General features: G+C 40.6%; 1 protein-coding gene across 3 annotated transcripts in view; it reads right to left on the bottom strand.

The window, feature by feature from the left end:
* The window catches only part of PTPN21 (protein tyrosine phosphatase non-receptor type 21), a 68,011-nt gene that overhangs the window by 14,496 nt on the left and 27,276 nt on the right, over positions 1-26,239 (bottom strand). For all 3 annotated transcript variants that reach the window (XM_033108761.1, XM_033108763.1, XM_033108764.1), the window contains exons 4-12: positions 21,372-21,469; positions 20,058-20,125; positions 19,216-19,286; positions 17,117-17,204; positions 16,612-16,700; positions 14,064-14,151; positions 13,317-13,396; positions 5,514-5,574; positions 4,768-4,852 (exon numbers count right to left, since the gene is read on the bottom strand). In XM_033108761.1, the coding sequence (XP_032964652.1) occupies positions 4,768-4,852; positions 5,514-5,574; positions 13,317-13,396; positions 14,064-14,151; positions 16,612-16,700; positions 17,117-17,204; positions 19,216-19,286; positions 20,058-20,125; positions 21,372-21,469 (728 nt within the window). The remainder of the gene's footprint in view (positions 1-4,767; positions 4,853-5,513; positions 5,575-13,316; positions 13,397-14,063; positions 14,152-16,611; positions 16,701-17,116; positions 17,205-19,215; positions 19,287-20,057; positions 20,126-21,371; positions 21,470-26,239) is intronic.

The raw sequence follows: 26,239 nt of genomic DNA, 5'->3' as shown, positions 1-26,239 counted from the left end.
TTAAGTGGAGTTGTAGGTTGTCTGTATAAATTCTTCCAGAATGAACATAAAAGGGCAACAGTTCAGCAGGATCTGAGCTTCTCCAGGTCCAACAGCATCACCAGTAGCTAGCTGTCCAACTCACTAGGGGTCCACAAGCCAAGTGAGATTTAAGTGACAAGTGATTATCAAAGTGAATACTCCCCCGTTCATTCTGGTGGCACACAGCCACGAAGAAACAGGACTCAAAGGCAGTGTCCTGTTCTTCCTGCCGATACACAGTGCTTCCTTATCCCTAGAGCTTTGCGATGTCTGGAACACATGCAAACTCTGAGTCCCTGGAGCCCCCTCTTCTCACTGCCTTCACAGCTCAGGTCCTCACTCCAGCCCATCTGGACTAGCACAAGCCACAGGATCTCCCTGCCTCCAGGCTCTTCTGTGCACCCTACAAACCATCCATTTGTGCACCCAAATGTGTAAGACACTATGCTAAGAACTGATGGGGAGAAAATGACTGGAATCAGGCAAATAACGGGGAAGGTATGTACAAAAATCACCATAAATCTAGGAAGTGTTACAATTTCAGGAGACAAATATTGCAGAAGCCCAGAGGAGGGAAAGGTCCCTTTGAACTTGGGCTGGGTTGATGGGCACAGGGAAGAGAAGATCAAGAACCACCTCACAGCAGACATGGCATTGTAGGTGGGGGAGGTGGGTAGAGGCGGCCAGCCCAGCTTTCATCAGCAGCCTCCTTACCTCTGAGATCAGGCATAGCCACGTGACTACTTACGGTCAAGGGAAAGTGAGCAGAGAGCTGACAGCCAGTTTTCACGCTCCCTTCCCCCTGCCACCCTGACCAACAACATTCCATATGGAAGAGGCTCCCGCAGCCTGAACCCCTGCGGTAGGCTGACATGGAGCAGGATCCTCCTGCCAGTGCATGATAGACCGATAACCTGAGCAAGAAGCAACTTGTACTGCGTAAGCCACTGCGAGTTTAGCGCTGTTTGTTCCCACAGCACAACCCAGCCTATCCTGACTGGGTGGAAGCGTGTAGGCAGGTGGGATAAGGGCATTCTGGGTGAGCAGCAAGGGCAAAGCCGGACACCACGCCTAGAAGGCACGCTCGGTTTGGCTGGAGTATCAGGTGCTAGAAAGGAGCAAGAGAACAGTGGGAAATAAGATTGCAGCAGGAACATGAGGGAATATTGTGGAGAGCGTTGAATACCAGGCAAGGGAATGGTCATCAGGTAGCTGAGATGAGCCTGGCATCTGTATGTCAGATGAAGCAGGGAGAGTGGAGATTGAAGAAATCAACTCCTGTGACGCAATAGCTAGTGAAAGCTTTGTTTAAAAAAGAAAAAAGGACTGCAATGGATCAGCAGCAGAGGGGCAGGAAGAGGGGATATGGAACAGATGTTATATGAAGTCGGGGGCAATACGATTTGTAACTGACTGGAAGTTGAGGGCAAAAAAAGAAAAATTACATGCAGTTTGGAATCCAAGGAGCCAGGAGAGTGACTTCATCAAAAAGAAGAAGTAAGGAAAGTGAGAAAAGGGACAGACTTACAGAGTGAAGAGCTCCAATTTAATATTTCAATCAGTGTTCCACAAGCTGTGATCGCTGATAATATTTACTGTGCGCCTACCACATGCCAGGCACTCCACTGAGGGCTTCACATGCTATCGCTCCCGGTGGGAAACATAGATTTGACAGCCATCCTTGCTGAAATCTGAAATGTGGGTGAGCCTGGTATGGAAGCCTGCACAGGGAGGGAAGGTGGCCAGGGACAAACCTCAGAGCAGTGAACAACACTGATGGTGCAGGAGGAGGAGGCAGAGCCCGGCACACTGCGAAGAGATTTTTCAACAAGGAGACAAGGCTGCAGTTTGATGGTGAGGAGGATGTGGGCAGGGGTGGGGGTGGGGGTGCTGGAGACATGCAAGAGGGCAGCTTGAACAGAGTAGCAAAGGCGGAAGGAGTAAACAGATAACCAAACAGAGGCAGCACACAGGTATTACTCTCAGAAGTGGGGTAAAAGAAGAAAGGAAAAAGAATCATTCAAATCATAGATGGAAGAGAGAGGAGAGGAAAAAGTACCAGCATGTTTGTCGACTCAGGAAAACAAATGAGTAGGAAGGAAGCACTAACAACACAGAGAGAAGAGCCTTTTCCCAGAAGTGAGAGGCGCTGGGGTTGCAAAACCAGTAAGAGCAGGTGCCCTGAGGAGAGCATAGTGAAGGTGAAAAATATCCCAAGGTAGACATTCTCGGAATCCACACCCCACTGCACTGCTCCCCGACTGCCCACCTCGCTGCATGGAAATTCTCATCTTTACCATAAGACCTGACACAGATAGTCACAACCCATCTCGGGGCCAGTCACACGTCACTTCCTACCAGTTCCTATGTGAGTCCACTAGACCACTTGACTCTCCAAACACCTTCCTCATTCTGTGCCACGGCATTCACCACCCCCCAAAACCAGGAGCAGCAATCCCAATCAGCAATGCCCTCTCCGTCTACCTGTCGAAACCTACCCATCTTCCAAGGTCCAGAAAGCTCTTCTCCATTTCCCCAGCCTGAGGAGAGGGATTTGTCTATCGAATGGCACAGGAATTGCTTGCTCTCGCTCATCAAAACAATCACGTTCTCTTTGTACTTAAGTTATTTGTGTAATTGTCTTATGCCCCGCTATTAGATTCTAAGCTTCTTAAGATGTAGAATGACTTCTCTGCGTAAATCTCCTTGGCCGTTATACTAGAGCCTTGTAAACAGAGTAGAGAGTAAATGTCTATTAAATGAATGCGTGAGATTCAGCTTTGGAAGCGGTATCTTAAATACAGCTCCCTACACTAATCAAGTGAAAAATAAAAGTAAATAAATAAAATGTTTAAAGCTTTACATTTGGAAGGTTTCAGGCAGGGAGATATCAAAATGAACCTGGGATATCTTGTGCCGGAAAATAACGAAGCACTCAAAGATTAATGGGGGGATATCAACAGGACATAATAGGAACCATCTTGTAGAAGCACCAATGGACCAAATTCGGGATCACGTGAGCATCAAAATTTAACACATATGCTCCAATTCCTCTTCTGGGTGTTTACACCCCAAAATATGAAAATACTATTTCATAAAGATGACTGCAGCACTATTTACAGTAGCCAAAACATGGAAACAACCTAAGAGTCTATCAATGGATGAATGGATCAAGAAGATGCGTGCATGGACCGGCCCGGTGGCTCAGGCGGTTAGAGCTCCATGCTCCTAACTCCGAAGGCTGCTGGTTCGATTCCCACATGGGCCAGTGGGCTCTCAACCACAAGGTTGCCAGTTTGATTCCTCGAGTCCCGCAAGGGATGGTGGGTGCGCCCCCTGCAACTAAAATTGAACACAGCACCTTGAGCTGAGCTGCCACTGAGCTCCTGGATGGCTCAGTTGGTTGGAGCGCGTCCTCTCAACCACAAGGTTGCCAGTTCGATTCCTTGACTCCCTCAAGGGATGGTGGGCAGCGCCCCCTGCAACTAAAATTGAACACGGCACCTTGAGCTGAGCTGCCACTGAACTCCTGGATGGCTCAGTTGGTTGGAGCGCGTCCTCTCAACTACAAGGTTGCCAGTTCGATTCCTCGACTCCCGCAAGGGATGGTGGGCTGTGCCCCCTGCAACTAGCAACGACAACTGGACCTGGAGCTGAGCTGCGCCCTCCACAACTAAGATTGAAAGGACAACAACTTGACTTGGAATAAAGTCCTGGAAGTACATACTGTTCCCCAATAAAGTCCTGTTCCCCGTCCCCAATAAAATCTTAAAAAAAAAAAAAAAGATGCGTGCATGCATGCGTGCACACATGTACACACACAGAATGGAATACTACTCAACCATAAAAAGGATGAAATATAAAAGGATGAAATATTGCTATTTGTGGCAACATGGATGGATCTTGAGGGTATTATGTAAGTGAAATAAGTCAGGAAAGGACAAACACTGATTTCACTCACATGTGGAATATAAAACAAAAAAGTAACAAATGAACTAAAAACAAAAACAACGCATAGATACTGAGAGCAGAATAATGATTTTTATAGGGGCGGGGGTTAGGGCAAAGTAGGTAAAGTGGGTCAAATATATGGTAACAAAAAGGACTTTGGATGGTGGGCATGCAACAGAGTATACAGATATTGAATTATAATGTTGTATACCTGATATTTATATAGTGTTATTAACCAATGTTACCTTAATAACTTTAATCTTTTAAAAAAAATTAATACAGTAGATCCTCTTACCCATAGTTTCACTTTCTGCAGTTTCATTTACCAGTCATGGTCCGAAAATATTAAATGAAAAAGTCCAGATGTTTTGAGAGAGAGAAAGACCACATTCACATAACTTTTACTACGGTATATTGTTATAAGTGTTCTATTATTGGTTATTGTATTAATCTTTGCTGTACCTAACTTGTAAATTAAACTTTATCATAGGTATGTATATATAGGAAAAAGCACAGGATTCGGTACTGCTCGCTGTTTCAGGCATCCACTGGGGGTCTTGGAACATATGCCCCATGGATAAAGGAGGACTGCTGTACTGCAGATTTTCTACACATGTCCAAGAAATTGAATATAATGGCGGCTTAGTCTATGAATCCAGGGTGGCTAGAATCATGACAATTTTGGATATAACTTCAGCCAAAAATTATCCTGGTTGGGGGAGGGGGTCGAGATTTCCAAATCATCATAATTTTTCAAATAATTTTGAAAGGCATTTGAGAAATAGTATACCTTACCTTGGGAAGAAGTGTATGGTTCTGTATAATGTCCGTTATAATGCAGCTGGGGTTGGGGAGGCATCACATAGGGTTGGGGTTTAGGCTAAGAATTGGAAAGTTGGAAACAGGGTTAAAACACATTGCCTACGTAATATATGTAATTTATTGCTGGCTTCCTTCCCTCCATTAAAAAACTTCTAAAGGAGTCAAATATATTATACATGAAACGTAAACATGAAGCCCCTATAGCTCTTACTATATCTATCATTGTCAGTGTTTTCCAGAATGGCAATGCCAAGCCCTAGGCACTGATATCAGATAGCAGACAGCGCAAGAAAACAAGCTGCATCCAAAAAGTTAAAAGCAAGAAGGAACAGACTCAAATTTCCTGAATTCTTATATAAATAATTGAATATAAGCAGCTTATATGTAGTATATTTAATGTTATTGGGCAAAATTGTCTAGTATTTTAAATATCTACTAACTTCTGATTACTCTTGGCTAATAGTCAAAAATTATAATATTAGATTGGACCTAATATTTAAATATGTGTCATATAATAATATGATAAATATTGCATATGTTATATAAATATTGGGCTTAACCTATGGAAAAAAATCACCATTTTTTTGGTCAAAAACAATCAAATACCGACACTCTTTTGTAGTTCAAAACAAAATTTAACACTACCAAAAGCCTATCTTATTAAGGAAGATGACATCACTAAAATAAACACAGCTTTCATAGTTTTCCTTCTTTCTTACCAGAGACATCCTTGAAGAAGACCGCCTCCTAATTGGGTTCACTGTGATGGTCTGAGTTTGCCTGTAAAACAAGGCATGTCTTTGAGAATGCACGCACACACACAATATCTTTCTAATTCTACCAAAATAAATTAATCAGAAGTTAAAATGATAAATCTTCTAGTGTGAAAAAGACAAACTAATCCAATCATAAATTTGAGAAAAGGGAGGAGATGCTCTGTCCTTAACTGGGGCCTCGGCCCTTCCCGGCTGCCCACTTCCCTCTGACCAGGTTCATGGGTTTGAGCCTCCTCATGGAACATCAGCGGGCTCGGCAGGGGTAACTTTCCCTGGTCCATCCAGGTAAAACCTCTGGAGTGACCATAAGCAGAGGGGGACAGAGGCAAGGCTAGATCAAACACATCCCAGGAGAAGCGAGATTCCAAGCAATGCGTCTCTCCTGTGGCCTGGGTCAGCACTGACCCCCTCCATGAAAAGTCCTGAGGGGTGGCATCCTGCAGCAACGGGGACGGCCTTTAACTAAAAGTCTGTGAACCACAGACTACAAAAATAATGAAGAGATAAATTTATAACTTTGGTTACTTAAGAATCTGTATTTCCTCTAAGGAGCTAAGTCAGGGAAAAACAAAAAAGTCAAAAATTTGGTTCAGTGGGCGTGTGGTAAACCCATTCACTTTACTTTGAAGAAACTTTTCTCTGATTAATTTCACATGTACTTTTAAAAAGCAGTGAGAATATTAAGGAGTGCCGACTGACATTTATCGCAAGTTCCATCTTTAAATAAAATTAGGTCACAAAGGAATAAACAGAAAAGTCCGTTTGTAATTCTATCATTTTTAAACAGAGGCAGGCATTTTTCTGTCTTTGTGTGTGGTGAGTTTTATCACAAGTAAGATCCAGGAACCTAAACACAGGATTCTTGGCTTCGTTGATGACTCACATAATTTTGTCAAAGCACTTTTAAACAACCCTTTACCACCTGTTCCTGGTCTCAGGAGCTCATGTGACATGTAATTACCGATTACAAAAATATTCTGTGACCGTTGGTTATAGTGTCCTAAGGACTAATTACTAGAAAATCCATAATCACAAAATGAACCCTCACTCCATTTAATCAGCAAATTTTCCATAATATCAAGCCTCATGTCTCATAAATTAACATTATTTCTTAGCATTCTAACAACTAATATATTCAAAACCTGAATATTAGCTTATTTTTACAAGATTTTTGAGATAAAAGAAAATTAGTGCTTATTAAGCACTTAACGTCAGGTGACTACAATTGCTTTTACTAATTGGCTTTTTTAAATTAAATGCTTTAAAAATCTTTTCAATCTCATTGGAATGTATTAAAGTTGCTGATGAATAGCTGTGTCTTTCCCAAAGGATGTTCCATTCTGCAGTATTAGGTCATTCAATAAAATGGATGTTAAACCCATTAAGACTGCAAAAATACCTGTATTGATTGGTAAAATAGTACATGTATTAGTAAAGGAGGACACCTCCTTAGTGAAACAATTCAGGAGGGTGTGTCTGGGCTTTTATTTAAACACTCCTTAACCATACGTTAATATATTCCTAAAATCAGTGCCCAGAATTTGAAGACACTGCCCTTGGTAGCCTTGAAATTTACTTTGCCTTTGTTCATTCTCCATTGTCAGGGCTAGGTTTAGGCAAACTGGTCCTGTGAAGTTTATATTTAGTCCAGAGACTCACTAAATGGACTGAACTTTTAAAGTACTTTGCATTCAGAATTCAGAAATGGGGAGAAAGGATTGCTGAGAGAATCCTCCAGCACATCCAGAGTTGCCCAGACTGCAGCGAAAATAAATATACATGTGGTAAACACAAAACCCAAGGATGCAGAGCTCAGGACAGGCAGCAACTCCCACACACGCTATCTATGCTGGCACCCTTGCCAGCAGCACCCAGTATGGAGGCGACAAGAAAACGAGTACATCTTCCTCTTGCCAACTGTCTGACGGAGTCAGGCTCACCATCAATCAGTTCTAACATTCTAACCTCCTCTTTCTTCTTGCCAATGTTCTTGTAAATGCAATTTACTGTGAGATCAGCTATCCCCAACTTAGACAAGAGAGAAAATGATGTGACGGTTGGTTGTGTTTTCCAGACTTTTGGGGCAGTTACTACGTGGATGGGCGCTGCTAAAATGAGACAGGTGAAGAATTCTTAGGGGGGCAAAAATCACTGGAATGTGTGTGCTGGAGAAGACAAAATAAGAAGAGGCTGCAAGCCCAAGTTAAATAAATGATAGAGCTAAAGACTGAACACAATTAGCTCGGGGAATCGGAACACCAGCCCCGTGAAGGAGGCTGGTTATTACCTGATTTTACAGATGAGAAAACTGATACCTAGATTAAGTAAATTACTGTTGGTCACATGGGAAATAAGCAGCAGAACCGGCATTTGCACCAGGCAGGTCTGTCAGCTTCCTGAGCACAGGCGCCTAACAATTGACTATTTGTCTGATCCCTTTCCCCAGCCCCAACTGATTTGTAAGCTCCACGGAGGCAAGAAGACAGACACACCATGGCATCTCCAGGAAGCCCTCAAATGTTTGCTGAACAAATGACATAGGGAGGGAGGACTGAAGTTGATGCTTATTACTAAGCATTTCCAGTGAGCTCATGTTTCTAGGAGTTGTCTGAATTTTGCTTTGTGAGCTTCCTTTCTTATATACTTCTGGCTAGTGCAGAGGAATGAGATTTTAATGCACAAAAAATGTGTTGGAGGGTGACAATACCTAAAGAGATGAGTCTATGACTTCCCTCTAAGGGACAGAGGTTCCTCTACCTCCTTCCAGACCTCCTCAAAGCCGGCGGTAGGCCTAGAAGTAGGGTGACCCTATCCCCTTCCCCAGCAGTCTCCTGATCACAAACGTCTCCAGAACAGAGGTGGACACCCGCTGCTGTGCTCACTGATAGACCTACACTGCAGGGGACACACCGACCCTGTTGCTGTGCTCAGCAACCAGCCTGCTGGTGACTGAAAGCCAACTTCCCCTCTAGAGAGAGACCATTGAAACCTCTGTCACTTGGCCTTGCATGGAGCGGGGTACCATCTTCCCCTCCCCGCCACAGAGAACCTTCTCAGGATGCCTTTTCTCTCCCAAGCTTTCCCTCCTATAAATCTGAGAGGCTGATTATGGCATGACCGGTTCTGGGGTCTGGGGTGGGGAAGAGGGGATTGAAAGAAGTCACTGACCTGAGACTGACATTATCTCGTTTAATTACTAATCCAACCCTAAAGGAATATTAAGGTCCTATTATCCCATTTTACACATTAAAAAGCAAAGAGATCGTTGCTATCTAACATTTTTAAGGCTTCAATGACATAAGATGATTCTGTTACCTAAAGTACCCTGTTTAAAAGTGGAGGGGGGAGGCCCGACATGATGGATCACGCCGTTCTATAAATTCTAAAACACAGAGATGTGGGTCAATGTTAGGTGAATCCCATAAGGCCACCTCAAACACCATTATATCATATATCAGGCCTGAAGGGTGGCCAAGGGGACACTCAAGAAGTTTTCCTTTCTATGCAAACAGACTCCATCTCCTGAGCCACCAGTGGCCACAGCCTGAACCAGACGTGCAGCTTCATTAAATGCCCACCACACTGAGTTGACCCATTTGGACCATGAAAACAAGTCTACCAATACTTCAGAATCATTACGATACTAAATGTGACTGAACAGTCTACGCTGGGAGCCTTAAAAGAAGTGACCATAAAAATTAAAGTTATTTTCTGTTTTATTGCCCATCAAAATATTAAAAGCCAAGAATTCATTTACTTCACCCGGGGAGCAAGTGCTCAGCATGAAATATGTTCATTTCCCACAGTATAAAGTGGATGTCGACCATTACAAACAATTACGTACAAAGAGTTCATGGACACGGACTCCCATCATCTACTGGATATAAGGAGAGAAAAACAAAATGTGGAAAATAGCCCTTTAAACCTAATTATTTCATTTTAAAAACACTCGTTTTCCTTATACAGCTATAATATATGCAACTGAAGACCACGTTAATGTGGTTTTATTTATATTTGGCAATAAACAGCTACATTACAAAAATTAGATTTCTAAGACTGAATCATTTACCACAAACAGACAATAATTTCTTTCCCCTGAACTTTAAAATCATTATCAGGGGGGCTTGCTTAAAAAAAAGAAAAAAACTTTTACAAAAGGTATTACCACCATCAACCAATATGGATACCTACTGGAAAGGGATTGTATGTTATGGTGTATTCAAAATGATTGATTCTCCATCATTTTCCAGAGAAAGAATGTACTGAAACAATAATGGCTCAATATTATGAATACTCTTAAAACTTATGAAAGGCTTTCTACTTATGAAAAGGCAGTCGTCCAACAGATTGCATATCTACTGCTTGAATGCCAATACACTTCTGCATAAAAATAATGTCACACATGGTTGGGGAACCAGGCCAGCCCAGAGGAGCCCCAAATGCAACTATCCTGACTGCTAGCACCACTGAATCTAGCCACCAGGGGGAACACTTTCATACACAAGTACACCCAGAACTCCAAGAAAGGCCCCACACAGAGGCGCTCCCACACCCACAAGAAAGCAGGGTGGCTCCTCCCGGTTAGTTAGGGAGTTCCAAAACACCACCACCAGACCAGCAGCAGGACTCAGATAAAAACATGGCTGGTGGAAATATGGGAAGGAGAGAGGAACACCCAAGTGCTAATCGTTAGACAGTTGTCCCAACGGACTTCATTTCCTTTTCTTTCCCAGGTCCCAAAAATGGGCCTGTCTCTTTTTCTTTGCACAGTTGCTCCTGACTGGAGGTTTTCTTCACACCCTGGGTCCCTGTAAAACAGAAAGCACTTCCACATCCTCTCCTCTTCCTTCCTGCCCCTAAGAGACAAAAACGTCCTTTTAATATTTTTTTTTACATTTACAGTCAGTAATAAAAGACTATCAAAAGGAACAATTCTATCACTGTTTCACTCAGGCTTCCATCATTTGCTAAGCCGGACACTGGAGCACAAAGCTGAATGGAAGGAGAGCCTGACCTCATGGAGCTCCACCAGACAAGACAGACAGATCACATCCACGTCAAAACTGCAGACACAAGTCCTCTAAGAGTCTAGCACAGCGGCTAACAGCACAGCCTCTATTCTCACTGCTCCCAGTTACTAGCTGGATGGCCGGGCCACAACACTGCACTTCATCTGTAAAAGGGCAATAATAATTGCAGCAAACAGGGTTACTATAAAGATTCACGGAGACGAAAGCTCCCAGCATAACACTTGACACACAGAAGGCATTGACTGAATGAGAACCACTGCTATGACAGTGGTAGGGAATACAGGACTTTGAGAGAGGTACTGGACTAAGCCAAGTCAGTGTGCGGGGGACTCCAGGACGGCTGCCTTTAAACTGGACCCTGAAGAATGACTGAGCCTGCCAGAGAAGAGAGGAAGGGCATTCTAGCAAAGGCGTGAGGCTGCAAGAGGCATTGGCATCGTAAGGACTGATGGGTTCTGGGAGTCAGGGTCAAGGGTCAGCTGGGCAGACGAAGCCAGAGGAGAATCACAGGAGTCTGCACGCAACCCCACAGCTGAGGAAGCGTGGAGGAGAGAGACAGGCTCAGATCTTGTTCTGAGCTGTAACTGTGAGAGCAGTGCTACCTCTTCTACTCATCCACACAGAAGACTGGCTGGAGCCAGGGGAGATGGGGCAACTACAATGGGCCAGAGGAGAGAGGATAACTTAAAAAAAGGCTATGGAGATGGTGCGAAACCAGTCTCAGTTTAGATGTCACTCCGCTGGGAAGCCTTTCCTAGTTTGGGGGTTCTGGGTTAGGTCCCCTTCTCCCAAGGGCTCCTACAGCACCATAGACATCCTAAATCAGAGCTCCTAACAGTTGTCTCTCTAGATTCGTTCAACAAATCCATCAAGGCCTAATGCGGGCCAGGCCCTTGCTCAGCACTGGGAATATAGGGTTTAACAAGACAGGGAGAGAGTCTGTCCTCTACATGGCTGAGGAGCTCACCTACTGGGAGGGGAGGCAGACAATAAACAAGTAAACAAATATACAAATTCAAGTGGTGCTTAGTGCAGTGAAGAATAAAAGAGTAAGGGGAAAAAGAGAAACAGGTAGTGGGGGGGTACACACACAGGTCGTAGGGACAGTCTCTCTGAAGAGGGGTTCCTCTGATCAGACACAGGTGATGAGGGAGCGAGGCAGGTGAGGACATGGGAGAAGAGTATTTCAGGCAGAGGAAGGGGCAGGTATAGCGTCCCCAAAGGTGGAACATGTATACAGACCAGAAAGGACACTAGGTGGCTGGAACAGGGTGACCGAGGAGGAGGGTAAGGAAACAGGTTTGGAACCAGGCAAGCACCAGATGACGTACAGCCTTGTACTTTTAAGGATGATGGAATAAATGCCAATGCAGGGTTTTAAGGAGAGTGACAGGATCTGACTCATGTTAAACTAAGATCATGCTGGCTGACATGGAAAGTAAGCTACAGGCAGAGGGCAGGCGCAGAAACAGGGAGAGTCAGAAAGCTACCATAATATTCCAGATGAGAGACTATGGTGGCTGGCAATAAGTTGTGAGCAGAGGAGGTGATACAAATGGTCAAATTTCAGATATATTTTGAAGGTAGAGCAGGCGAGCTTGGTGATGAATTGGATGTGGGATGAAAGAGAAACAGGAATCAAGTAGGAAATAAGTAGGTTTGGGGCCTGGACATGGGGGTGAAAATGGTGGGCTGCTGTTTGAGAGAAGAAAGCAGGTTTGGGGGCAGGAAGAGGAGAAGCACATCACGCATTTTGTTTGAGACATATCCAATTTGGGATGCCGTTTAGGGTACCCACGTGGAGATGGCAAGTAGGCAGCAGGATGCGTGAGTCAAGTGCTCAGGGAGAAGACGGGGCTAGAAATGAAATCAGATGTACTTTCAGCATACATATGCTATCTTTAGGCCTGAGACAAGGCGAATCCCCTAGATAACAAGTGTAGATAGAGAAAAGGTCCGATGATTAAACCAGCAAAGGTGACTCAGAAGAAACCACCTAGAAAAAGGAGAAGCAGGAGGGTGGAAGAGCAGAGTGCAGGAAGGAAGGGGTGGTCAGAGGTTAAGTGCTGCTGAGCAGTCCAGCTAAAGGACTCCTGAAATGACCACTGGATGAAGGTCACTGTCATTGTGACAAGCAGTGGCACTGGTGTGGCAGCTTAGGAGAAACAGGAAGGAAAGGAAGCAAGTACATACAACTCTTCTAAAGAAAACTGCAATAAAGGAGAGCAGAGACATAGCGCCGTGGCTAGAGAGCATGTGGAATAAAGAAGTGTTTTAAGATGTGAAACATTACAGCACATTTGTGTGCTGATGGGAATGACCTAGCAGAGGCTAAGGAACGCGTACATTAGGAAGAAGGGGCATAAAGTCTTCAAATGGCTTGAAAAGCAATCATCTTTAATTACTCAAAATGTGATAAAAATATAAAGGATAGTCCCTTTTTAACGTTCAAGAATTAGAATAATTCTAGTAAATAGCTGAAAGGGATGTTAGAGGCATATCTGTGGTTATTACAAGTTGGTCCAAAGCTAAAAGAAAAAAGAAAAAAAAATTGAGAAATAACATTTTAACATGCAAAAGCAAAGAGTTATTATAAAAATGTTATAAAAATGATATTTTTCATAAAATTTGCCTTTCTAGATGATACAAAACAGCTCAAGACGAAACTTTCTAAATTCCTTATTTTCTGTAATTTCCACGAACAGGATATACTTACAGGCTACACTGATTTAGTCTGTAAAATTTGTGCCGCGCAACACAGAGTCTCCATACATATTTTGCTGTTTCCATGTCTTCCTAGCAAAGAAAATATACATAAAGTAAATGAAAGCACATTTACACCTCGCTAGAGTTTAGACATAACTGGGTGACATAGCATATGAAGTCACTTTTGTCACACTGTGCTTTTTTTATTTTCTAATACTGTGCCTATCATAGAAACGTTAGAATTAGGATTTTAAATAAGACAAAAAAATCTATGCTAACTGTGTGATTCTTATATTAAACAGTTTCAAAATGACTAAGACATTTAAACATTATGGAAATGTCAACTTTCAGTCTGACAAATAGATACTCAAAGACATCTTTAAACAAAACTTATGACTCAGTGACTCAACATTACCTTTGTCAAGAGAGAGAAAAAGCAAATAACCATGAAACAGTATTTTTACAGAGCCATTCACTAACCAATGCAAATTAAGATATTAGTGCTGACTTTCTCCCCTACTTAGTCCCTTAACTTTAATTTAAAGATAAGGGAGTATTTATCCAAGGACTCATTCATTCAACAATTGAACTACTACTTTTTGCTAAGTGCTAAGCAAGATATTAAAAATTTTACAATATTTTATACAACTGTGAAATATAATCATTTAAACGCCAGCCCCCCAAACACGCACATAGGAATGCTAACTTGTTAACTTTCAGGAAAAACATTCCATGCAGACGCTTAATGTTTACTTACAGTTTGAAACTGGATGGTCTCCTCTTTATTTGCCAGCTCTAATGCGAAAAAGGACTTATTGTGGGACATGTTAGCAATATCATGCCACCTAAAGAACAACAAACACGAAATACCAATGTGAGTGTTCATGTTTATACTAGGAGATAAAATATATTTTTCCTTCTTGAGCTTGATGCATAAGTTTTGTTAATTATTTTAGAAAGAAAACAGCTATTTTAATCAGCTAACATGCATTTTCTAACTGAAGTGATGTAAAACCTAGTTGCAAACAGTAAATGCATGTATGAGGGCAAATGCATAAATGAGGGCAAAGAGTATTTCAAGATGTAAAATTTATTTGTCCTTATTTGCCCGATTAGTTAGATCCAAGATCTCTTAGTTGGTTGCTAGTGCCTCTTTTCTTCATTCAACAAACATCTTAGAGGACACCCATTTCAATAAAGCCAGGAACTGTGTTAGGTACTAGGGATACTAGGATCAGTAAGGCACAGTGCTTCCCTCAAAGGGGGACAGCTGGAGGGTGGGGCTGAGAGAGAGAACACAGAAGACAACAAGTATTGTTAAGTTTTAGAAGTAAATCAGGTAAACCAAGGCACAAAAGTGGAGGAGCAGTGCTCTGAAAAGCTTCAGGATGAAGATAAAAATTCAGATGCTAGGAACCCAAAGAGTGAGCTATTCTGGGTGTGTTCACCAGCATTCAAAATGCTATCTTGTACTTTCTAACTGTATTTTAACACAGTTAGATATTAATTTTATATATTATATATTATTTATATATTATATACCAGTTACATATTAATTTTATATATTATATAAAACCTATATTATATATTAATATAAACATATATTATATATTATAGATTTTATATATTAATATTTGATTTTATGACATAACTGTAGAATTTTATGAAAGGGAAAAATGGGTCTGCAAGACAAATTTTACCCCTCTTTGTCCTTTTCCATTGTATTATTTAAAATTTACTGAAATAGATAAATAAAATTAATTTGTAGTGGTTCAGTGTTGAATTGTCAAATCTGAAGATTATTAGCATCATATTAAATACAACTTTAGAAATTCCTATCCGGTGAGAGGAAGGAAATTGGTTGATGACCCCAGCTTTCATGTGGCCCTTTGGGCACCGCCAGAATCCTGCATTTCCAGGGCAGTCCAGGTCCATTTTCTGTTCCCTCCCACGCAACTCAGCGTGTTGGGAAGATGTAAACAGCAGCTCAGGCAATGTGAGCGCAGTTGCCAAGGGGCAGCCACAGGGCCCAGTGTGGTTCAGTCCAGGAGTGAGGTTCTGCTGCCTGAGCCGAGTACACTCTCCACAGTCATAACCACCATGGAGAATTCAAGGCCCCAGAGGTAGTAGAGCAAAGGAAATGAAAGAGCTGTCAGCTTAGAGAAACAAATTGAAAAAGAAAAAACTAGTGTTCAGGAAGAAATAGTAGGGATGGATGGTTTAGAAAGCTTAAATAGCAGGGGAAATTTTTCTTTCACAAGAGCGGTGAGGGGAATTTTCTTTTAACATAGCGGTTAAGAGTCCAGGCTTGCAGTGGAGAATCTGAGCTCTTGGTTGCACCAGCTAATAACTCCATGACCTTGGACAAATCACTTCACCTTTCTAAACCTCAGTTATGCTGTGGAAATACCATGTGCAAAATGTGGAAATACCATCTGTTCAGGGTTGTTGCAAAGATTGCACGGGAAAACACACAAAGAATTCAGCACTGAACCTGGCTCATGATGAGCAACAATAAATGAGAAACACACAGGAGCCAAAAAACAAAATTGACATAACGTTTTACTACTTTATAAAAACAATATAAACTTTTAATTTATCATCGAGATGATATAATCAAAATAGGTAGAATCTCAGTAAAACTGCAAATATTTCTATGAAATGACACTTTAGATTTTCTAGATTACGAATTTTAAGGAATGAAGAGGGATCGAACAACATGGTCCAATTCACTACTTTAAGACATAAACTGGAACACAGAATATTGAAAATCAAATTTAAGTCACCTGCATTATCACTGTGCAGAGCCAGCCACTGTTAGCACTGCTATATATCCTTTCTGTCTGTCTTACTATAAATATTCTAAGATTTCCACAGATGAATTTTTATAATCGGGGGGGAAAAAATCAACAAGTGAAATTTAGTTAGATGTCAGTATTTTAGAAATTTTGGTACATTAACTAGAGTCAGAGAAAGCGTTAGCCCTAGAAACCAAAGCTCAAGAGAAAAATTCACATCAAAACAAAGAATGGCCTCCATATGGCAAGAAAACAGGCACATATTTTCAAGCATTTCTTAAGTCGACCATCATTGTAAGTACTATTTTCTGCACATCTGATTTTGAAAAATGTGGCTTATAAAAAGAACCGCTAAAGTCAGGCATATTTCATTCTAGAAGGGGCATATTTCCATGTCCTAATGAGACTCTGGGAGAGACTTATGAACAAAACAACTAGTATAGAGACGAAAAAAAACATCACCAACAGGTGCCACAGAAAGTGCACGGAAAGATATAAGAAAAATACCTAAATAGCACAGGAGGCCTTCCATTCTTGTGTTTCACAAAGATACCTTCAAGACACGCTCCAATGGATATGTCACTGCCTTGACTATCCTAAAAGGAAGCAGCAGAAAAAGAAACAGTCAGGCAGCAGAGGCATGAGAACTTCAACTATACTTTGTTCCCTAAACTTGTTTCTCAGATAGAAAATGTTCAAAAGGCCTACATGATAACTATTCTGAAGGAAAAAAACAAGTCTAAAAATTAGAAATGTTATCATCTGTAAATGCGTATGAATATAGGAAGAGATGGGCCCCTCTAGGAACTCTTTCAAGAGCATTTAAAGAACAAACTGCAAAACAGGAATGTGTTTACTACAAAATTTTGGCTACAAGGACCTCAGCTTTCAAATTTCTAGACTTCTGCGTGTCTCCAGCCTTTGTGCAGCAGGGCATCCCTGGGTTTCCCACTGTCATCTCGGAATTGCTGAGATGAATTTTGGAGAGCCCCAGGCTTCGTGTCATGCTGACCTTTGCAGGGTAGCTCTCTTCTCCATAGCCATCCAGTCTCTCTACCTCCTGCATGTACAGCATTTCAGCATCAGGAGCTGTGAGCCCTCTGCAACCCAAAAGACGTTAGTGAGATTGTTCGCAAAACTAAAAATGAAAAAACACACATTTAGAAAAGCTTTTCTAAAGTACTACATGTGAATTTGGCATTTCAAGTTTCTAAGCACCTGAAATTCATCATATCGATCCATCGGTAGTTACAGAACACTGACTACGTGCAAAGGTCTGTGATGAACACTGAGGGTTAGTTATGTAAGATCCTGTCCGTGGTACTTCAGGCAGGCAAGGGGAAGGCAGGGAGGAAGGGAGCCCGCTAAAGCATCTGCAGGTAAAGCTAGGATTCTTTCTAAACCTCTGAGTAACTGCTTATTATCCAAAACATCAGGCAATACTGAGCATCGTGTGCTAAACGCCAAATGATAAAAGTGCAGGAAATAAGAGTTAGGAGGATGGAAATCCTTTTCAGCTCCAGCACAGAATTACAAGGATGGGCAGGAAGGGGGTGTGTGTAAAGAAGGTGCTCAAACTGAATGGAAACTTGCCTCTCCAGCCTCTCTTCTGCTGCTCCCCCACACCCACCAGGCACCCACATGGCAGCCACCCCAACCTCTGCATTTCTCTGAGTACATCATGTTCCCTCATGCCTCTGGGCCTTTACACACACTGGTCCCTGCTCCTGGTATACCTGTCACTCACCTGTGCACCTAGTCAACCCCTAATATCCTTCAAGACTGGGCCTAGGGATCGCTTCCTCTTGTCACCTTGTGTGATTCCCCTGAGTCTAAGTCAGATGCCCCTGGTTTGTGCAGACCCGCCACAGTCAGCACAGTTTCCCACTGCTCCTACATTCTATTATTAGTATTATAGTTACTACTACAACAGGTTGTCCTGCCTACACGTTAGACTGCAAGGCAGGAAACACATTCTCTGATGGCAGGGGATTGTTCTATTTATCTCTGGGCCACAGCATGCAGCACTCTGCCTCACAGAGAATAACAGCAATAGACTATCTTTTAAGGAGATGCACAAATGAATAAATTAAAGTGACAGAAGGCAAGGTGACGTATGCCTGAGGGACGAATTGTGCTGGGGAAAAAGAATGGTTCATTTGGGACAGCAGAAGGTTAAGCTGGATGGGCAGGATTTAACTGATTCATAGGAGGGCTTTAATACCAGGGGAAAGGAACTCAGGCTAGTGAAGAGCACGACGAGAATCACGAGCATTTGAGGAGAGGGAAGTGATATTTTAGGAACATTAATCCTGTGTGAGCCATTTACAGATTTCAGTGGGGAGAGACTAAAGGCAAAAGGTTATTTTTAATGGGAGAGGATGAACAACAGGTTATAACTAGACAGACCTGGGTTCAAAATCCCACCTCTACCACATGTCACTTAGGGCAGGTTATCTAGTCTTTTTGAGCTTGGCTTCCCCAATCTGTAAGGAGATAATAACACTGACCTTAAAGAGTGGTTATAAGAAATGAAAGCTATATAAAGTACTTGGAATGGTGTGGTATTCGGTTTAGCATGAGACCTAGCATTCTCTAGGAGAGAATTTTTCTTACAGACAACACGTAAAGATTCACAATCAAAGCAAGTCATTAGGGTAAGTCAGTGCAATAAGCAGCACAGCTCTTACCATAACTTCCCCAGAGGACAGAGACACAGCTCCCAAAGGTGTATGGGAGGGGAAGCCCTGGACTTGCTGTATCATAAAAGAAAACAAGTCTCGCTAATCTTTAATTAACCTACACAGGACCAGGTAGCATCAAACGCTTTAATATACTGGGTGAAGAACTGGCACCCTCCAATGACTGGCTGCTTTCAACATTGTCAGTTTCCTCGCTGATGAAACATGGGTAATAAAGGACCTAATATGGGTAAATGCTTAGACCAGCACCTGGCACATAGTGAGTGCTATGTAAATATTGGCTATTCACAGTAGTAGGAGTTGCAGCAGCAGTAAAATTCCAAATATTCTTGTATGTGTGTCATGCATACTTCAAATTCCAACAGGCATTAGTTCTACACCATTTCCATTTCTTATTTCTTAGCATTACCTGTATTTCTGATGCAGTAAGGCCACTTTTTGGGTTGCTTCCTCCAACACTTTTTCATCTTGTAACCACCCCTGAAGAAAACATACTGCAGTAAGTACGTAAACAAGTCACCCAAACGTCTTAGGAAGACTTGTTGCTACTGAGTCTTACTGACGCGTGTCACTATCAGGCAAAACTAGGACTACTGTTAATATGAGGGAGCTTTGCTTAAGTATGATCTTTCTAAGAAATTAGGTGGCTCCTGCTCAAAACACCTGCCCTGCCTTTCCAATTCTCCCTGAGAAAGTTTCACCCAAGTTACTTCAGCTGGGTCACACCCACCAGCCAGTCCGGAGCCCAGCACAGTTCCCTGACTTGTTATATAGACCATCGCCCTTGGTTGTTCCAGTGCACATTTTTCCTGTCAATTCCATCCGTAGTGACTTTAAAAAGTAGAAAGCAGTGTGTTTTTAAAACTATCTACTTTTAGAACTGCTGATGAGAAGCCAAATTCATTTTAGCCTAACTGCGTGAGGTTTCGAGCCTTCAGTTAAAAGCAAAACTGTTGTGTGGTTCCTCAGGAGCTAGAAATGAATCCCTCTCTTTAGACTCACATCCAAACACAGAACACATTTCTCTGGCTGCAGCCCAGTGACTACAGGTCTTTCAGTTTCTGTGCGTTTACAAGGACCAAGATGGGTATGACAGGAAATGCACTTACTACACTTGAGTTGTTTATAAGAGGGAATTTATTTTTTAACACTACTCCTCTATAAATCTACCATATTGACTTTACTTCAGGGATTATGAAAGGTATGGAAATAAATGGTTATAAAAAGGTCCAAGGTCAAAAGAAATCTTACCACAGGAAACAAGGCAAATTTCTGAAGAAAGTCCTGGGATTCATACTGATCGAAGTCACCAAAATCAGCTATACAAATGATAAATATTCACATGTCAATTATGTTTAATTTGCATAACAAAACATGCACAACTAAATTCAGTTTGCAGCAAATGGATGGTGTGCTTATGATTCACAAGTCAAATGTGCCTTACTGCTACAAAGAGTATATTTAAAAATATCTTTTTAAAAACATTAGGTAGTCATGTTTCCTGACTTGGAAAAATGCCTGTTAATAAAGTGAAAAAACAAGTTACAAACTATATGTAATGTGATTGCAGTTTTATACTAAAAAACAAACAAAAACTACTCTGTAATCAAGTATGTTTACTTATGCATAGAAAAACGTCTGGGGAAAAAACAAACTGTTCATAGTAGTGATTACCTCTAGCGGATGGAATTAGATCATTTGAATATGTTACAGCAAGATGTATTTGTTTAGAATTTTTAGTTGGTAAAAAAAAAAAAAATTGATAGTTCAGCAAAAAGCTTATGAAAAACTAACTTTTCAAGCCAAAGATGACACTTAAGAAGATTCAAAGTACCTTGAAAAGGAATGTGGCTCCATGTGTATCAGGCACTTGTTTGTCTAGAAATGAAAAATGTCTCCATGCCTACTAATATCTGAAGGAATTTTATTAATGAGTCTTCTAATTAAATTTCAATTCCTAAGATTAAATACCAGTTACTTGAATTAATGCCCTATCTGAAGTCTTCCCAAAGTATATATATCCACATAAATACACACAGATTAAACAGGTAAAAAAATAACAGAATTAAACAATTCAAAATTACTTGTGAAATGCAAAACTTTATCTATTATGACTGACAATGCTCTACAATACAGGACAACTGTTTAAGAAACCAAGCAAATGACATAAGCCTAAAGTATAAGTGATCAGAACCTGATCAACCTCATTGTTTGGCTGATCTTTCTTCCTAAAATATTAGTGAGCAGCAGATCAAGTCTTTGAACTAGAGGGATGCATAGCATGTTAAATGCTGTGTGTGTGTGTGTGTGTGTGTGTTTTCTCTATTTTTGGTCTGTTTATCTGTTGACGTATGATAGCATGCTTAACCTTCCAGAAGTCTCATTCCATTGAAGCAATCCAAATTCATTTTTCCCACAAGGAATCCCCGTAGATAATAGAATAATATTTCACTAATATATAAACACTACTATAGAAATTCAATTACTTTAAGAATCTCTTGCTGTTTTCATTATAACACATTTTAATCTGATAGATCTATTACATTATTAATTGTCATTATTTACCTTGAACAGCTAAGCCTGCTAACTGAATTGCTTGTTCTAATGTACAAGGAATGTTTCCTTCCAAGATATCTTTCTTCAGCTGCAGATAATACTGGTACCTATTAAAAAAAAAGTCAATTAAAAAAAGTCAGTATCAATATTACTTCCAACTGAGACAATGCATTTTACTATAATTTGGTAGAGGAGCATAAGCTAGTCACATAAAACCTTCACCCAAGATGGTTTCGAAGAATGACAAGAATGTCCTTGACTGTATCTAACCTACAAATACACACACACACACACACACACACACACACACACAGTAATCAATATAGTTATCCTTAACTATAGTTATTTCAAAGCTACAAGCACGTAGAAGACAACTGATCATGTGTCTTATGCCCTATAAGGCAACCCCTACATATTCTTGTTAGTTGGAGAAACAGAGGACCAATGGCCAATCTTTACTTTAAAAACTCTGACTAGGAACTTGGTAACATAAGACTTTGCTTACTTTGGTGGAAGTTCCCTAGTCCTGGAAAATAAAGCCAGAAGAAAATGTTCCTGATATTTCAGACCAGGTTTATACAAGTACAATATTTTTGATGAAATCCCAAAAAGAATAGCTGCTAAGATGCTTTCTTAATATTCTTGTAATGCAGGTTTACTTCTTTTTACACTTTCAACATACAGAGCACTGGTTACCAGCACAAGCTTCAGTCAAGCAGACAGACCTAGGTTCCAGCTCTCCAACTTATCATTTTGCGTGAATTTGGGCAAGTCATAATCTGTGGGTTTCAACTATCACTGGTAAAATGAGGGTACTATCATCCCTCCACAAGGCTGAACACATGCAAGGACTGCATTTCAAGCTCTTAGCACATACTAGAACGCAGCCGGCACTCAATAAACTGTTAGTAGCAGTGATCACCTACTTTAAGCCAGTCACCAGTATTTCATCTGTTATCACGTCTCCATTTTGGTAAAGCTCTACCGTGAAGATTTATTCTGATTTGCTTTTATTTATTCACTTAACAGATAATTACTAGGACCTATAAGGCCTCAAGCATTGTTCTAGATGCAGGGATACGGTGTGAAGTGACCCACCAACTCTCTGCCAATACAGTCTAGAGAGCCATGTTGAATCCAGAATCACTTCCAGATTTGGTATCTATGAAGTGCAACCCAGTTACAGGTCATATTTGAATTCCCCTGAGAGTCTACCCCTTTAATCGTTTCGTTATGTCCCCTTAAATCTTCCTCTTTTACGCGTATTTTACATAGCTTTAAGGTCTCCATTCTTTGTCACCAAAGAACGTGACCAAAACACCATCCACTCAAATAAGTATTTAGATCCAAGTAATCCCCTTCCACCTGCTAACAGCAGAACCCACCGAGTTCCCTCAAGCAGCAAACAGAATATGACAGTTCTAGAATCTTGTCAAAGAGGAAAACTTGAAACTTTCTACTACGTAGCTCCTTTCAAAAGCCTATTTGAAGCCTATTTGAAGAAGACTGTATTATTTTAAAAAGTCCAGGAAGTTACCAGGAAAGTTTGTCATATTTGCAAACTGCTGTGCTTTTTATCAGATAATGAATGACATTATCAACAATGCCTTAATACTATAGTCCTTCTTTTGTCTTGACTGCCCATGAAGCTCAAAGCTAAAAACCAGCCACAGCCACACTCATTAATATATCCCACTTGCTACCCTTAACCACGTTAAGCAACATGCTCAGATCCACAAAGGTAGGCTGAGCTGGAGTTTGAATCCAAGTCGGAATGACACCAAAGCTCATATTCTTAAATGTCTCAAATGTCCGTTACGGAGTTTTCCAGTATTTTTACCATATGTTTAAAAGTATTTTTATACTAGAGTCCATGGAAAATGATAAGAGCAAGGACTCAGGAGCCATCCTGCTTGAGTGTAAATCTCGGTTCCACTGTATATTAGCAGTGCGACCGTGGGCAGGTATTTATTTAGCCTTTCTGTGTCTTGGTTTCCTCACCTACAAGATGGAGATAATAACAGTACCTACTTTGTAAGATGTGTTGTGAGGATTAAATGAATTAATAAGTACAAAGTGCCTGGGATAGTGTTTAACACACAGGAAGAAGCATAAGTAGTTGCTTTTAGTATTATCTTTCATTGTATTGTCCCTAAAATCCTTCAAAGGAAGCAAGCAGGAGATATATTTTTTTAAGTATTTACTGTAAGAAAAAAACCGAGAAATTGTACTTCAAAGATATTATCACATTCTGTTAACAAACAATATTTGCTAAAATTTTAATATGTTAGTGGGGCTGAGGATAGTTTACAAGTATGTCCTTTAAATTTATTATAAAAAGAACAAAAAACTTTTTTAAATGCCATAATAAAATGTAACATGCAAACCTGAATTCAAAACTGTTTATAAACCAAGGAATGAAACAGTCTGTACATCTTAAAGCAAACATTCCATAAACTTGCCCAAAAGCAAATATGCTGATTAAAACTAAATAAAAATTTTACCTAAATGTTTATCAACTTATCAACCAACTTTCTAATATAAAATATTTTTACACAAAAAATATTACATTAAATAATTATAATAGATTAGATGTCCTATTTTACACAATAGAAAATTTAAATAATACGTAAAAAAGTAGTATTCACCTGTTTTGCTTAGGGTAATAATAGAAGGCTAATGTATAGGTATTGGATTTTTAAGTAGTATTATGGAAATTTTGAAACAGATATAGAGAATAAGTACAATGAACCCCCAAATCCTTATCATGCAGCCTCACCAATCATCAACTTCATGACTGCTATATTTCCTCTATCCTCTCCACTCCCTCATCCTGAGTGTTTTACAGCAATCCCAGATATATCACAGTACCTACAGTATATATTCCTAAAAGGTAAGCTTAAACACACACACACACACACACACACACACATACACACTTTTAACATACCCAACAAAATGAACAACAATGCCTTAATACTACCCGATACCCAGTCCATGTACAATTTTTGCAATTGATCCAAAAATGTATTTTTACAGCTTTTTTAAAAATCAGGACCAAACAAGGTCCACAGATTACATTTAACTGATATTTCTAAATTTCTCTTAATTTAAAAAAAAAGACGTCTCCTCTTTGTTTTCATGTTGCTTACAGACAAACAAAATGAAGTTGTCTTGTGTAATTTTCCACATTCTAGATTCATCTGATTGTACTCTCAACAGAGAGTCACTCAACATGTTCATCTAAGCTCCAATTGTTTCCTGTGAACTAACTGTTAGATCCAGAGCAGAGCTGTCTAACAGAACCATCTGCAGTGGTAAAAATGGTGTATGTCTCAGCTATCCAATGTGGTACCGTATTTTCCTGAAAATAAGACCTAGCCAGACAGACAGCTCTAACGCGTCTTTTGGAGCAAAAATTATAGTAAATAATTATAGTAAAATAAAACCGGGTCTTATGTTATATAATTAATTATATATTAATTTTTGCTCCAAAAGACGCGTTACAGCTGTCTGTCCGGCTAGGTCTTATTTTCGGGGAAACATGGTAGCCATTAGCCATATTTGGCTATGAGTACTAAAATGTGGCTGGTGTGACTGCAGAGCTGAGAAAGGCCCCTTAGAGGAACATGACTTAGCTGAGAGTAGAACCAGTTTCCCCCTTTTGCAGCCTGGAATAGGAATGTGACAGCTAGAACTTCTCTAGAAGTCTGTGACTATGAGGTGAGCTAGCAAATGGAAGAATATGCTGAGAACGTGGAACAGTAAGAGAGAAAGAGCGTGCGTCCTTGAAGACACTGTGGCGCTATCATATAAGCTCTGCATGGCTGACCTCTGCATTTCTTTTATAAGGGAAACCAAAGATATTTAGGGTTTTGTTTTGTTGTTGTTATATGCATACATAGCCGTATTTAATCCTTACTGATACAACTTCTCTCTCTAGCAGGTTCTCCTACACCTAATCAATGTACAAGCTTACTGGTTGAATCTACCAAGCATTTCTCTCAGCCCTTCCTACAGCTAACGCCTTTGTTCAGTTCCACATTCTACACTAATGCCTAGATTACGGCATATACATTTCTAACTGGTCTCCTGCCGACATAGTCTTGCCAACTCTACTCTACCTTCTGTGATGGGTGATCTTTGTAAAATGCAAATTTCATCATTCCATTCCATTAAAATTCAAAAATGTCTCTCCTCATTGTACCATGACTTCATGAGTAGGACATTCCTATTTTTAAAATCTCCTCTGTTCTCTCAAGGAAGTATCTGAAATTCCCTGAAAACATCAGTCGATTTCACTATCCCCCTACTTTGCACAAGCTATTCCCTCTAAGTAGAAAATTCCTTCTAACATCAATTGAAAAGTCAGTTATTTTCCCATTCTGGTCATGCTCCCCACACCCCACCCTAGGAATCCAGTACTTTAATTAAAGCATTTATTATCATAACATACCATCTTTGTTTATTTACACGGACTGTCAGTTCCATCAGACTGTGAGCAACTTCTCCAGGATAGGATTAAAGCACATTCACTGGTATATTTATCTCCCACATTAACCAATATAGTTCTTACATCATATCATGTTATCTCTTCAATAAATGTTTGAATAAGTGAGTCAAAGTGATCAGTTGTTGTTTTTCCCTCCTGGTCTCTACTTCTCTAATATTTATATCTCAGATCTGTTTTATAGTCAGTGCATGTTTATCCCTACTATCTGATTCTTGCTTCTTTGGGTGTCCGTCTTCCTTCCAATAACTAACTGGCAAACTCAGTACTTAAAAAGAACATTCCACAAACGCAGGGCAGTGCCAGGCTCTTACTATCTGCAGGGCACTGGTGCAAAAGGTCAAAGTTAAGAAAACATGGGGTTAAA

Source organism: Rhinolophus ferrumequinum, chromosome 6 (genome assembly GCF_004115265.2).
Source record: "Rhinolophus ferrumequinum isolate MPI-CBG mRhiFer1 chromosome 6, mRhiFer1_v1.p, whole genome shotgun sequence".
In the NCBI taxonomy this organism is placed as follows: Eukaryota; Metazoa; Chordata; class Mammalia; order Chiroptera; family Rhinolophidae; genus Rhinolophus; species Rhinolophus ferrumequinum.
Note: the sequence above shows the minus strand (reverse complement) of the source record. Positions and strands in the feature narration are given on the sequence as shown.